Genomic DNA, 13,913 nt, shown 5'->3' with positions numbered 1-13,913 from the left:
GAGGCCTGAGGAGGAGTCCCCTGGGAGGACGGTGCAGGAAGGCAGGACAGGGCTCAGCTCTGGGAGTGCAGGCTTGGTTTCGTCCCAGGGTCAGGACATGGTTTTGTGTATTAGGAGGCAGGACTGAGGCTCAGCAATGCCGGAGAGTCCGGAGTCCATGAGGCCAAGCTCAACTCCTTTATCCTGACTCAGAGCCATGGTTTTTGATAACTGCTGGTGACGTCTAGGGTAATTATGAATGGTGGCAATGGCCTGTGGTCACCTCGGTGCTGTGCCAGGAGGCCCTTTGAAATTAAAGTCGGTAAGACTTGACGCACTCAAGTCAGGTGTCTTTTTTTTTTTTTTTAAAGATTTATTTATTATATGTAAGTACACTGTAGCTGTCTTCAGACACTCCAGAAGAGGGCGCCAGATCTCGTTGCGGATGGTTGTGAGCCACCATGTGGTTGCTGGGATTTGAACTCTGGACCTTCGGAAGAGCAGTCGGGTGCTCTTACCCACTGAGCCATCTCACCAGCCCAAGTCGGGTGTCTTATGGGTGCCCCAAGATGCAGCTCTGTGCTGGCGGGTGTTGAGGTGTTTTCCTGGAGCCTGGTCAGACAGTCTTCTTACAAGCCTCACGGAGGAGGGCACAACAAACTGTCTGAGCTGTAAAGGAGTCTCAGTCTTTCTCTCTCTCTCTCTCTCTCTCTCTCTCTCTCTCTCTCTCTCTTTCCCTTTCTGTCTCTCTGTGCTTTCTCACTGTCTCTGTATGCTATCTCTCTGTCTTTCTGTCTGTCTCTCTGTCCCTGTCTCTCTCTGCCTTTGCCTGTTTGTCTCTATCTGTCTCTGTCTCTCTCTTTGTCTGTTTCTGTCTCTCTGTCTTTGTCTCTGTCTCTCTCTGCATCTATGTCTGTTTTTGTCTCTCTGCCTCTGTCTCTCTTTGTCTCCCCCTCTCTTGCTCCATTCAGTGTTCTGTGTGAAGCTGGGCAGTCCCTGAGGTAGATCTGTCAGAATGAACAGAGGCATAGAAAGCATGGGAGGTTCTCATGCTTATTCACTCCAGATTTTTGTAGAATTTATCTGAAATATAAACAAACAAACAACACCCCAGATGAGGAAGTCACTGTGTGGTGGCCTCCTGCCGAAACCGTCACACTAGATCTCCTGTGAGGATCCTATAAGAACGCCACTTGCATTTAGGTCTTTTGGACACCAATCAAGATAGCTATAATGTCTTGGCCCATCTCCCCGTCCCAGCTGTCACCTACCATGCTCACTGTTCTGATAATGGCTGGACAGTGGCAGATGCTCCTGTGACATGGGATGTGGTCCTGTCACGGATACCCAGACTGACACTTATCCACAAAGCGTGCCCATAGGCCCTCACAGACCACCACTGCCATCCACAGTGCTGGGCCATGGACCCTCACATAAGCATGGCTTTCCTGGTGTTTCAGTTTGAACTTTTTTTGTTGTTGTTTATGTCACTGTGACCATTCTCCTTATTTCTAGATGATCAGCCAAGAAAGAGAAAGTAATGCCCTTTGCTTTTGAAAACGCACTCTTTGATTTATCCCAAGAGATCACCAAATACCAAAGTAATCGTTAACTATTTGCATTTAGCAAAGTCTACTGACCATGGAACAGATCATGTCTGTGGAGGAGACCCAGATTAAAGACAGAAAGTGCATCTTACTCAGGATAAAGGGAGGGAAGCAATTTGTCTTGCAATGTGAGGTAAGAGTTTTTTTTTTTTAATTAATTTACATCCCAAATGCTGCCCCCCATCCCCTTCACAGGGTTCCTCCCCACATCCTTTCACCCCTCCACTTCTGAGAGGGTACCCCTCTCCCCCACTCTGGTACATCGAGTCTCTGCAGGATTACATAAGGTAAGTTTTTATTGACATCCCTCTGGAATGGAAACAATGGCTCTGGCCATTGTCCCCAGGTTCCCCTTGTCTCTCACAGATTTAGGAGTGTGAAGTTTCAGGTAAATTAAGTCACATCAAAATGCTAGCAGAGGAGGAAGTGCAATGAGTTGGTGATTGAGTCTGGAGATTGGGATGGGGGGCGGGGGTGGGGGTGGGGGAGGACCTGGAGCCTGATCTTAACCGATAACATAACTCTCTTATCTTTGGGATTCCAAAAGGGCTTTTCCAGGGGTGCTGTCTTTGTTCTACTCTTTGAGTTTCATCACTGGACAGCCCCGGTGTACTGAGGCGTGTTTTCAGATCAGAGGCTTTCAGAGAAGCCCGTAGAACAAGGTTGCCTTTTAGCCTGTTGTTAATATAGAGTCTTACTGTGGACTCAGGATGGCTGGGAACTCTGGTCTCTCCTGGCTCAGCTTCCCCTGGGCTGACACCCTCCTTAAGTAACTGTAAACTCCCTTAGACCCTCCTTAAGTAACTGTAAATTATTTTAGACCTGTGATCAGTCATTTTTAAAGTATCAGGTCCCCTCCCCCAACTTTTATTCTATAGGCTGTGGTTTTAGGACCCACAGAAAAATCCCCAACTAGATTAAGGCAGTAGATACTGTGTGCAGGAAGCCCACAGGAAGAGCTCACTGCTGGCTTTCCTTGTCTCACCAGGTTCCTGGGGACTTGAAGGTAGGGAGGGGTCAGGCTTCATTCCCTGCAGGTAGCATGTGTCCAGTGTCAGGCTCCATTTGTAGATCCTGTTGGCAGATGAGTAGACACATTCCAATTCTCACCTACATCTCCATGCAGAGTGACCCCGAGTTTGCACAGTGGCTGAAGGAGCTGACCTGTGCCTTCAATGAGGCCCAGAGACTGCTGCGCCGCGCCCCCAAATTCCTCAACAAACCACGGGCCGCCATCTTGGAGTTCTCCAAGCCACCACTGTGTCACAGAAATAGCAGCGGCCTCTGAACCACAGAGCAGTGGGGCCTGAAGGAGGGGCCCCAGCTCTTCAGCCCAGGAGTGGAACAAAGCCACGGGGAACCGTGTGGGGCTAAGACACAGTGTTTCTGAGCACTGACGGGGCTGCTCCAGGCCGAGGAGGCTCATGACACCAGGGCAGCCCTCTGGGAGCTGGGACATCCTCGGGGCTGTCCTATCCACACTCGAAATTACTGAAGAAGCAGAGGCATTCTGCTGTGCAACTCTCTCACTTTGGTATCCAGGGACCCAGAACGTAAAATGGTCCTTACTTCTCAAGCTTTTATGTCTGGCAGGGAGCATATCTTGGGTGGAAGCACAGTCTCTGGGACTATGGTGGCCTGTTCTAGGCATTGCTGTAACCGAGTGCCTGCCTGAGGTGTAGGGGTTGAGGCTCCAGACACTGGAGGAGGGTCTCTGTAGGTCAGGGCTGACTCCTTGCTGTCCCCGAGGCGATGAGGTAACCCTGAGCATCATGTGCACTTCCTTCCTCTGATGACTTCTTTCCAGAGATGCCAGTCAGAGGGAAGAGGTAGGATGGCCCCTCGAGGAAACTTCGCAGCATCCATCACAGCCATTTCTGGTGGGCACAGACTTCCAGCAGGATCTAGGTAACTCACCAGACAGTGTCCCCAACGCATGGCGTGCATAAACTTGGGGTCACCATCGATGGTTAGGTCTCTGACAGAGTCCTCCTGATCCCCCGGTTTGACCTGGGGAGCATCTGAGGATGTGGCCAAGATAGACAAGAGTTGCTGCCTTGTCTTTCAGTATAGCTTATAATGATCTCACACTGGTGGGTGACAATGTCCAGTGGTCAGTCCCCTGTGCGCCCTGGCATGCCCCACACCCTCTGTCACTAATGCACTGTGCGCTGGGTTATTCTGACGGGGGCAGCAGTTTGCCCAGCCCCCTTCCCCTTAAAGGTGGTTTTCTCTGCTGCTGCCTGGCCCCATGTCACCACAATGAGAATTCCTGCAAGGTCTCGGTGGACTTGTCCTATTCCTGAGGCCTTGGGGGCAGGGGCGGTCTGGTAGTGTTACTGGGTCTCTAGACGAACTCCCGAGCATATAACCTGACAGCAGAATTCTTCGTGTTCTGTCCTGGATCTTCCTGACAGTCCCCAGTGTGTATTATGTTCTTGTGCTGGGGAAAATGAGGTGTTTATTTATTGATATCTATGTTTTTTTTTAATTGCAATTACCTTTTGAGAGTTTGGAAGATAATTTACTGAGAGGGTCCATTACTCGGCAGGTGCATGAGGGACCTGTGAGACTCAGGGCCTGCCTCACCGCACATGCATTCTGGGTTCACGATCACACACAGGGCCGCTGTTCACTGCCTCCAGGGTGGGAATGTGGCATCACCTGGCAGGGACACCTTGCTTGCTTAAAAGACTAATATTCAGATTCTACTACTACTACTACTACTACTACTACTACTACTACTACTACTCACACACACACACACACACACACACACACACACACTTAAGCGTTGTGGTTACTGTGTAGGCATGGTTAGTATGGACAGCTCACACATGCTCAGTCAGACCTGCAGGGAGGGGTAGGAGCTCTATCTCTGGCCTCTTTAGCGCATATAGAGACCTCCCCCCACCCCTTCCACATTGGGAGGGAGCTTGACCCTAGCAGGTGCTGGGCTAGCTGTAACAGTCTCTTATCGGGGTTATAGCTATACCAAAGTCTTTCAAGATGGCATAGGATCGTGGGATCCTGCACCTGCACTAAATCACGCCAGACTGGCACAGATGTCATGTGTTGTTATTGGCCAAGTTAATTTTAAGGCCCCTTTCCTTTTAGAAAAAGAAGTGTGTGTAGGTGTGTGTAGGTGTGTGTAGGTGTGTGTAGGTGTGTGTAGGTGTGTATGGTGGGGTCTCCTGCCCTCAACCCCATTTCCCTCGGGGACAGGAACGAGAGAGAGTGCAGATGGCCTCTGGCATAGTCCTAAAGATTCGTATGGGCTGGTGATGAATCTGCTAGCGCCATCTTAAAGACCATCTTTCTACCCTGGCATATGGCTAGGGTGTGTCCTGGATCCATAGGGTGGGAGGAGGAGCCAGATGGGTTGATGATACACGGCTGTTTGAGAGTTCCCATCATGCAGGCAAGTCCCTAGATGCCTCTTGTACTCAGACTATTAACAGGACGAGCCATGCATACTAGTGACTTGGATTTCTGGCCTGGAGCACTTAACATGATGGAGGATGTTCCACGTATTGCCGTTTTTACACAGCTATACTCTACGTAGGCGTGGTTTCATAAGGCAAGAATCAATGCACAAAGTCCAAGAATATCAGATAATTTTAGAGCCGCTATGTGACACACACCAAATTAAAACCTTTGGCAAGCCCCAGTTTGTTTATTATTTATTTTAATCTAAAGTACCCTCTTGTCCTTGGGGCTCCCTACTTTTCCTCTGGGTCATAATTAAATGTGTGTGTGTGTGTTTTTTAAACAAAGCCTGTGGAAATTGTCACACTGTAGTGATTGACAGAGGAACCTGTCTTGCTACTGATACTCGAGTGTGCACATTGAAAGGCCTATTGGCTGACATTACAGACTGTCCATGTAAAACCAGCAGTGAAGGATGGATGGTGGCCTACAGGGGAAAGACACTGCAGGTTCACAAGCCCAGCCTTGATTGGCAGAGGCAGGAGGCTTATGCGTTTGAGGCTAGCCTGGCCTACATAGCAAGTCTCTGCCTCCAGAACACCAAGGGCTATGGCAGTAGCTCTGGGCCAAGGTCTTGCCTTACATCTCCAAGGTTCTGGGTTTAATCCCCAGAGGGGGTGGACATTGGGCAGCAGACTGTTAGCCAACTAATAAGATTTAGCTCTAGTGGCCGCCTTGACCTTGGCTATGTGTCTGTGAGAAGCAGCTGTTCTGAGGCCCCCTAAGCCAGGATTGTTCACCAGTGGTCAGCGTGACAGAGAGGCAGAGCAACTCGGTACAAGAACTCACTGTTTCAGTGGTAGGGTAAGGACAGAGGGAGAAGGCTTGGTTGGCTGATGGAAGCCACACACTTGGCATGAGGGGAGGGAATGAGGGGAGCTCAAGGGACACGCCCTCAGAATCCCCCAAGGATTTTTGCAAGACTTGCTTGCTTCCTTCCTGAGGCCAAGTTGCCCCCGTCATGAAGGTGCCCCCGTGTATTCTTCGATGGACATTCCCAGGAAGGTCCCTCATCAGTGGTACATCCCCGGACACTGAGCCTGTCACCTGAGACTGTGGCTGTGTCGCTCAGGCAGTGTGAGGCTGTGACCTAGTCACTGTCCATGAATGGGCTGTGGAGGGGTGCGTGCCCAACTTAGATGCGGTGAACCCCAGAATGGCATCACAGCCTTCCTACATGTTTGACTCCACTTCTACTTGGAACTTCCATAATTTAAATAAACAAACAAACAAACAAACTTTTCTCTTCCTAAGTGAGGTTTACTCGAAAGTCTCAGTTGCTCACATTCATGTTAATAGGACCTCTTGCTTTAACTTCATTGGTTGGTTCAGGCCTCTTTTCCTTTGTTTGTTGCTATGGGAATGAAGAAGGATGAGCCCAAAGCCTCTTCTCCTCCATTCTTGGTGGACATTAGCATTTTCTCTGTTGGTTGCTTTTGTCAACTTAGACAAATAAGAGAGAACACAGCACAGCACCTCAGACTGGCAGCCCCAGGATTCAGGACACTGAGACAGGAGAATGATAAGTCCTGGGACGTCCTGGGCTACGGGGGAAACCCTGCCTTAGGAACAAATAAACTAACAGACGGAGTTGTTTCCTGACACAGGTGTGAACGCTCCTACAAGCCACCTGAAGGTGCCATGTTCCCAAAATGGGAAACCACGCACTTTAAATGGCCTTCAATTGAAAAGCAGCCGCAGAGACTTGGTTCGAAGTGTTCGCCTTTCATGAAGGACAGATGTTGTTATAGCTAATTCAAATCCATAGCGTAGAGTTAGGTCTCGGCTTCTAATAGTCTGAGTCCTTCCAGGAGACAGATGCCTATGCATCCCTTTTTATTTTGCCCTAAATGTAAAACATCTTTGACAGCAGCTTGGGAGTGGAGCCATCATTCTGATTATCAACTGTGATTTTTTTTTCCCTCCATTTCCTTGGATTTTCACCTGCCCTGTGGTTATATGTATTATATGTGGTTTATAAATTCAACACTGGCTTTTTTTTAGTTCTGTTATTAAATTATATTTTTCTATGTTCTAAGTAATAGCAGATCTGGCTGCTTCTGGTAACAGAGATGGATGGACCTGTAACTAGGAGACAAGAGTTCTATTTTAGCACAAAAGCATTTTATATTATTTATTGAATCCGTATGTGCGTTCCCATGGAAACCATCTGTATTTCTGCTTCTTGTGATCTGTATAGTTTGTTATTTAAAGAGAGATGGCAGCCTTTTGTGTTGCTGAAACAATAAAACCAAGCTCCTACAAGCAGTGGCTTGAGGCTGACATCTCATTTCCCTGACGTGGACTCCCCAACCGAGACACGCATGTGGGGTTCATAAGGCGTTGCAGGTGGGTTGCTGGAAATTGATCTCTTCTACAACTTCGACAGCCATCAAGGGTGCTGCACCCCCACGCACTTTGGAGAATGACCTCCAGAGTCCGTCATTCAGGATGCTGATCTAGTTTTTAAAGCCAGCCTTGTCCAGGGGGCCCTGTGAGCAGGTCAAATAGAACCTTTCTCTAGCCAGCATGGCCTTGTGGGAACCAGGGTTGCTCAGCGAGCCTTGGCATTTTCCATCTATGCTATCCTCCTTCAGTCTTACTGGTCTTCACATCCAGTAACCATGCCAGCTCAGCCCTCTCTCCCTTTCTTTTATCCATGACAAACTGTGTTTTAAAACTACTCCGAGAAAAGGCTGATTTAAATGTGCCTTCTTACTCCTTTCTATTCAGAACAGTTTGGAAAACTGGATCATAGTGGCAAACACTCACACCTAGGAATAACCCTCACTGGTGCTGTTTCTTATTTGAAGGGGACCCTCTAGGCTCCATTTATGCCAACAATGGTCAGCTGTGAATTGAAAGTCCAAGAATCCAGTAATTGCTCAGTCTCACGAGGCTGGGTGTTTCAGCTGGGCTTCTGCAGAAGTAGGTTCCATCAGATGTGCTGGCTAGTAAGTGCAAGCAGGTGAAGAAGAGCGAATCTTCCTTCTTTCAATGTCCTTATGTAGGTCTCCAGCAAAGGTGTGGCCCAGATTAAAGGTGTATACCACCATGCCTGGATCTGGGACTTACTTTGTCCCAGGCTGACCTGGAACTCAGTCTCCTGGGATTAAAGACATGTAGTATCTTCCCTGGGTCTAAGCTTTTCATGGCCACTATGCCTCAATATCTCCATGCCAAGACCAGGACAGAGTTGGGCAGTGGTGGCACAAGCCTTTAATCTCAGCACTTGGTAGGCAGAGGCAGGTGGATTTCTGAGTTAGAGGCTAGCCTGGTCTACAGAGTGAGCTCCAGGACATCCAGGGCTATACAGAGAAACCCTGTCTCGAAAAACCAAACCAAACCAACCAACCAAACAAACAAACAAACAAAAACGATCAGACAGAAATGTGTGTCTTTCATCCTCAAGAACTGGATCACAGGTGAGCCCTCCAATTCTGGAATGTAGTTCATTCCAGATATAGTCAAGTTGACGACCATCAGTAGCCATTACAGCCCCCTGATAACATCTCAGGAGCAGTTGAAGCAGTTCCCACATGTGATCATATGCTGCTCCAACTCTCTGTTCATTGGTGCTGGGTAGAGTATCACAGTCAGTCTGTATTAATCATCACCAACCCTGCGTGTGATACTATGATTGGTCCACATCACCAATCCCTGGCTCTGGGAGTGGTAGGTACCACAGTCATTCCATTCTGGAGCACTCTGACTGGTTTTCTATGCTGGAAAATTGCTCATATCAACCCCAACGGACAGGGATCTGTATAAAGAATGCCTAATCAGACATGTGGACCCTGTCTGCCATTGAAGACTGCACCAAGTTGCTACAGTATTGGTGACTCAATTTAAAGGATGCTGACTTTGGGTGAAATTGATACGGGATGATTCCGTGATACTGAAGGAGTAGACAGGCATGGCTGCTGATTCCGTTGGTCTCATAGTACAGCTGTTTGCCCAGGCTTCAGGGTTTTGGAGCCTCCCAAACCTTTCAAAATGGAGTCTAGGCCCATATGAAGAGGTTCATCTTGCCTGCTGCATGTGGAAAACCATGGCACATACCCCAATCAGCTTACAAGATGACTTGGGTTCTCTTCCTGGATAGAGAACTCCTTCCTTGCATACTGCCCCTGCTCCCCAGAGTTGTGCTAAGTGGCTCTTCTGATGCACGCCCCTTTAAGCCAGAGCTCCAAGCCTCTGCTGCTAGGATCCACAGTCAGGGGTCAGCTAGGTATTTCCTGTCTTTGAGCTGGACAGGAAAAGCCCTGTCTCTTGCTAATTAGGGAAGAAAGGAAGTCACCACTGGCCTGGCCACCACTGGAGTGTCTTAGTGCTGACTTTAAAACTTTTCAGCCAGTAGCTGGCAGGAGACCCTAGTCTGGTTTGTATAGCTGTCCTGTGGGCAGGAAGCTCTGCCTTGTGTGAGCTGACATGTCTGTGACGAAAGCTGAAGAGCTCCTAGTCCTCTGGAATGCCACAGAAATCCCATCAGCCCTTAGGTAATGACACGAAAGGGAACTGGCTTCCCTCCAAGGACACTCAACTCATCCCCAGCCAGTCACTTTAAATAACCTGGACCCATATCACTTTGAATAACAGAGTCCATCTCTCTCTCTCTCTCTCTCTCTCTCTCTCTCTCTCTCTNTNTGTGTGTGTGTGTGTGTGTGTGTGTGTGTGTGAGTGTGTGTGTATGATGTCTTGGACTAACTTGTTTTTACTATGGGAGAATTCATGTATGGCACCTGGAGGATAGTTTTCATCAGGCTGGCTAGAGCCTAGAAGATCAATGTGGAGAGGCTTTCGTAAGATATCACCGCTTGGGATGGTGTCCCCACCATGGGGGTTCAAGTCTGGAAAACATGTACACATGTCAAGCACAGCTGTGGCGGGTCCGGTCACCCACAGCAACAGTCACGTAACCTGAGCCGTTTGCTTTCCTCCAGCTGCCCAGTGTACATTATGGGTTACTCTCATGAGACCCAGGAACCTCTCACATGGCTGGACCAATAGGCTCCTCAGAGACTGCCTGGGGACCCGCTCAAAAAGGAGTCTGCTCAGGTGGCCTTTGTGTAGGAGAAGCAGGAAGTTGGCATGATGTCTCTTCCCCATAGTAGCCTTGGGGCAGCTGTCCCTTCAGCTCGCAACCTCACTCCTCTCTACATGGCTTCCCTGCCTTCCCCATTTCAGCCTGAGTGGCTGGTCCTGCCTCCAACCCCTCAGCTTTCCACTCTTCTTGTCAATTTCCAAAGTGCTTCTGTGACTGTCTGTCCATAGACCCTTTTATCCTCTCTGCATGGTGAACAATTTGAGAACCCCTTCTGCTTAAGTTTCTGGTGTCATGCCCAGGACACCTGTCCTAGTAGCTTCCTATTGCTGATCAACATCGTGACTGAAAGCAGGCTGGGAAGGAGAGGGCTTATTTCTCAGATCACAATGTATCACAGTGTGTCACGATGTATCATAGTGTATCACTTAGGGCAGGAACCTGGATGCAGGAGCTGAAGCAAAGGCTATGGAGGAATCCTGTTTACTGGCTTGATATCCATAGCTTTCTCAGCCTGCTTTTTTATACATCCAAGACCACCTGCCTAGGCATGGCACAGCCCACAGTGGGCTGGGTCCTCCCATAACAATCACTAATCAGGAAAATGCCCCATATACTTGTCTATAGGCCAGTTTAAAGGGAACATTTTCTCAATTGTGGTTCCTTTTTCCTAGATGACTCTAGCACGTGTCAAGTTGACAAAACCCAACCAGTGAAAGGACCCTTCCTGCAAGGTGGGGCTCTGGTGAAGTGGAAATTTCTGGGTTTTGTTTGTTTGGTTGGTTGGTTTTGGTTTTTTGAGACAGGGTTTCTCTTTACAGTCCTGGCTGTCCTGGAACTCACTCTGTAGACCAGGCTGGCCTTGAACTCAGAAATCCGTCTGCCTCTGCCTCCCGAGTGCTGGGATTAAAGGCGTGTGCCACCACCGCCCGGCTGTTTTTTGTTTTTGAAACTCAGTTGTACCTTGTTATGTTGTTTTGGAAGCTGTCTCAGGAGAGGATGTTTTTGCTGGAGCAATGCTTGAGACGGTGTGTGATGTTTGGAAAGAGTATAAGTGGAACCCCACAAACAGTGAGAGGAAGCTCTTGCCTTGGGACAAGTGCGATGCTTTGCTGGTCTTTGCTGGCCATGGAACGCTTCACTGGTCTCAACTTCTTAGCTGGTCTTCACTGGTCTTCACTTTGTAGAGAGAAACACTTCAAAGAACTTCTTGTGGTATTCCAGCTAATTTTTGGTTTCTGCTGGATTGAGCTGCTGCTACTACTAATTTGTGTTTGGAGTTTGCTATTAGTCTGTAATGCTGGCATCCTGCCAACAAAGAGCTGAACCACCCACTAAGAACGACTTCTAAACAGGTCCCAACGCCCTTTTCCTATAAACCTTCTTTCTCCTCAACCTCCAGTCGGTGGGTTAGAAGGGAGGTTGAAGCATTCAAGAACCCTAAATAAAATAGGTTTAGAAAATAATCTAAGCCCATACTCCTGCAAAGCCACCAGCTTACTAGAGAATGTTTTTTTGTTTGTTTGTTTGTTTGTTTGTTTTGCAAAGTTGGGGTTAGGACTAGGCAGGGCTCCTAGAGTGAGTGTTGAGGCTAGGTTTAGTGTCCTGGGACCTGACTTCCCTGAGATGGTATGAGCCCGCATGGTTGCAGTGGCCTAATCACTGGGCCAGAAAATATGCATGGCACCTGACTACTGGAGACCACATCACCCTGAGCCCAAAGTGGAGGACCTGTGGCCATTAGACTGGCCAAAGGGGGCCTGCCCAGAGTCTCTCACACAGGTCAGAGTCACAGGACACAGTAGGGCAGGTACAGGCAACTCCGTGCTTTCCCTTCAGTGCATGGTGAGCTCACAGTTTCCACAGTGCCGTGCCTGTCAGGCTACCAGGGTCATCTATGGTCACCTGGGCACTGAGCAGAAGCAATGGTGTAGATAATAGATATGTGTATACCACCCACCCTGGTACCTCCTGGGTGACCTTGACCACTGTTCTGGGCCAATCAGATCTTCTTTCATAGGAAGACTTAATTGACCCTGTGGCTTGGGATACTGGCATTGAAAGTCTCAGCTGTCATCTCTTTGGGGATGCCTCAGCAATAGAGTGCCAGTGGCCCAGGGCTATGAACTTCTTTGTGTAGTTCAGTCCCACAGCAGTATCCTCTTGCTTGAGGGATGATAAGGCAGCACACAGGTGCCATCAGTCTCCCTCCCATCTAACTAGGACAGCCATCACTAGGGCTGAGTGCTTGGCCATGATGGGACTCAGCCAGTTCCAAGAAGAAGCTGTGGCCCTGCCATGGAGATGAAGACCTGATGGGCAGTGATTGGCAGGAGCGGAGAGAAAGCAAGAACACTGGAGAGGAGAGGGAGGGTGGGCTGAGTGAGGAGAGCACCCTCGGTAGCTTTTGCTGTTGACTGGATACAGCCTTGAATCTTCTGACAGGAGAACCTGGATTGAGTATCTCCCCTGGTCTGGTTGGCTCCTGGGCATATCTGTGGTGAGTTGTTTTGATTGTTAATTGATTCAGGAAAGCCCAGTCCACTGTGGGCAGCAACAACCCTAGGCAGGTAGACCTGGGCTGCATAAGAATGCCAGCTAAGCATGAGCCTGCAAACAGCTTTCCTCCACAGTTTCTGCCTCAACTTCCCACAAAGATCATTGTTTCCTGGAAGCTAAGTAAATCATCTCCTTCCCAGATAAGCTAATCAAGACTAGCTCCCAGTCAGGAATGAGAGAATACTCCAAGGCCACCAGGGAACAGGGCAAAACCACTACCAACCACCAAGAAGTTCATGGTGGCGCTCTCTGCAGGAAGCACCGACGGTAGGAAGAACCTTTATAGGCTGACTTTGATTTGTTGAGTCATTTAACAAACATCCACTAAGCATCCACCATAGACTACAACAGCAGTGGAGTAAGAATCCCATTTCACAGTTGGGAGCCCTGAGGCCACTTTCCAGAGGCACACAACCAGGAGTGGGTTCATTTCAAAGCCTGTGCCCATGCCCAGAGCTCATTACAGACTCATTGCCTTCTGGGGATTTCCTATTTTCTCTTCCTCTACATTTTTGTTTTATCTCATTTATGATTCTGCTCAGTAAATACAGAACCACAAGCGGACTACAGAGAGACTACAGGCTGGCAATGGACAGACAGACAGGCAGCTAGAGAAAGCTTAATAAGAAACTAGGTCTGTAGATGCCTGCCAGGGCTCAGATTCCATGTAGTCAGTTCCTTCTGTAAACACTTACTGAGCACTTGCTGTGTGCTTTGGATTATACAGTCATTCACCGAACACCCGCTGAATCCCTACCATGGGTCATGTGCCACTCTGAGTGAGTCTGACTCAGAGAGGCAGTTCCCCTCCTTGATGCGGTGACACAGAATCCTGGCCTCTGAAGTCATAGCATATATGTGAGTGGGACTCTTTGTTTATTTAAATGTGTTGTGCATGCTTGTGCGCACACATACATATGATGCACATAATATGTGCACACAGATACCTATGCACTCACATATGCGTCCCGACATTAATGAGAACAGCACATCATGATAGAAGTCAGGTGATGTCACTTCTCCCTCTGAGGCACACACACGCTACACACACTACACAGACTACACACACACACACACATTCATACTCCACCACCACACACAACACACACACACTACATACAATATACATATAAAAATCCACACACACAAAATACACAAACACATACTCGTTTGTGCCCCCCACATGTTCATGCACACACTCACAACACACAAACACACACAAAACACACAAACAC

General features: G+C 48.6%; 1 protein-coding gene across 3 annotated transcripts in view; it reads left to right on the top strand.

Moving 5' to 3' along the window:
- Grk3 (G protein-coupled receptor kinase 3) overlaps positions 1–7,344 on the top strand; it is a 111,866-nt gene extending 104,522 nt beyond the window's left edge. For all 3 annotated transcript variants that reach the window (XM_029477562.1, XM_021163545.2, XM_029477561.1), the window contains exons 20-21: positions 1,606–1,719; positions 2,713–7,344. In XM_029477562.1, the coding sequence (XP_029333422.1) occupies positions 1,606–1,719; positions 2,713–2,874 (276 nt within the window). In that variant the 3' untranslated portion in view covers positions 2,875–7,344. The remainder of the gene's footprint in view (positions 1–1,605; positions 1,720–2,712) is intronic.
- The last annotated feature ends 6,569 nt before the right edge of the window (positions 7,345–13,913 follow it).

This window comes from Mus caroli, chromosome 5, assembly GCF_900094665.2.
Source record: "Mus caroli chromosome 5, CAROLI_EIJ_v1.1, whole genome shotgun sequence".
Lineage (NCBI taxonomy): Eukaryota > Metazoa > Chordata > Mammalia > Rodentia > Muridae > Mus > Mus caroli.
The sequence above is the reverse complement of the archived record's forward strand: the minus strand, read 5'-3'. Positions and strand labels throughout refer to the sequence as shown.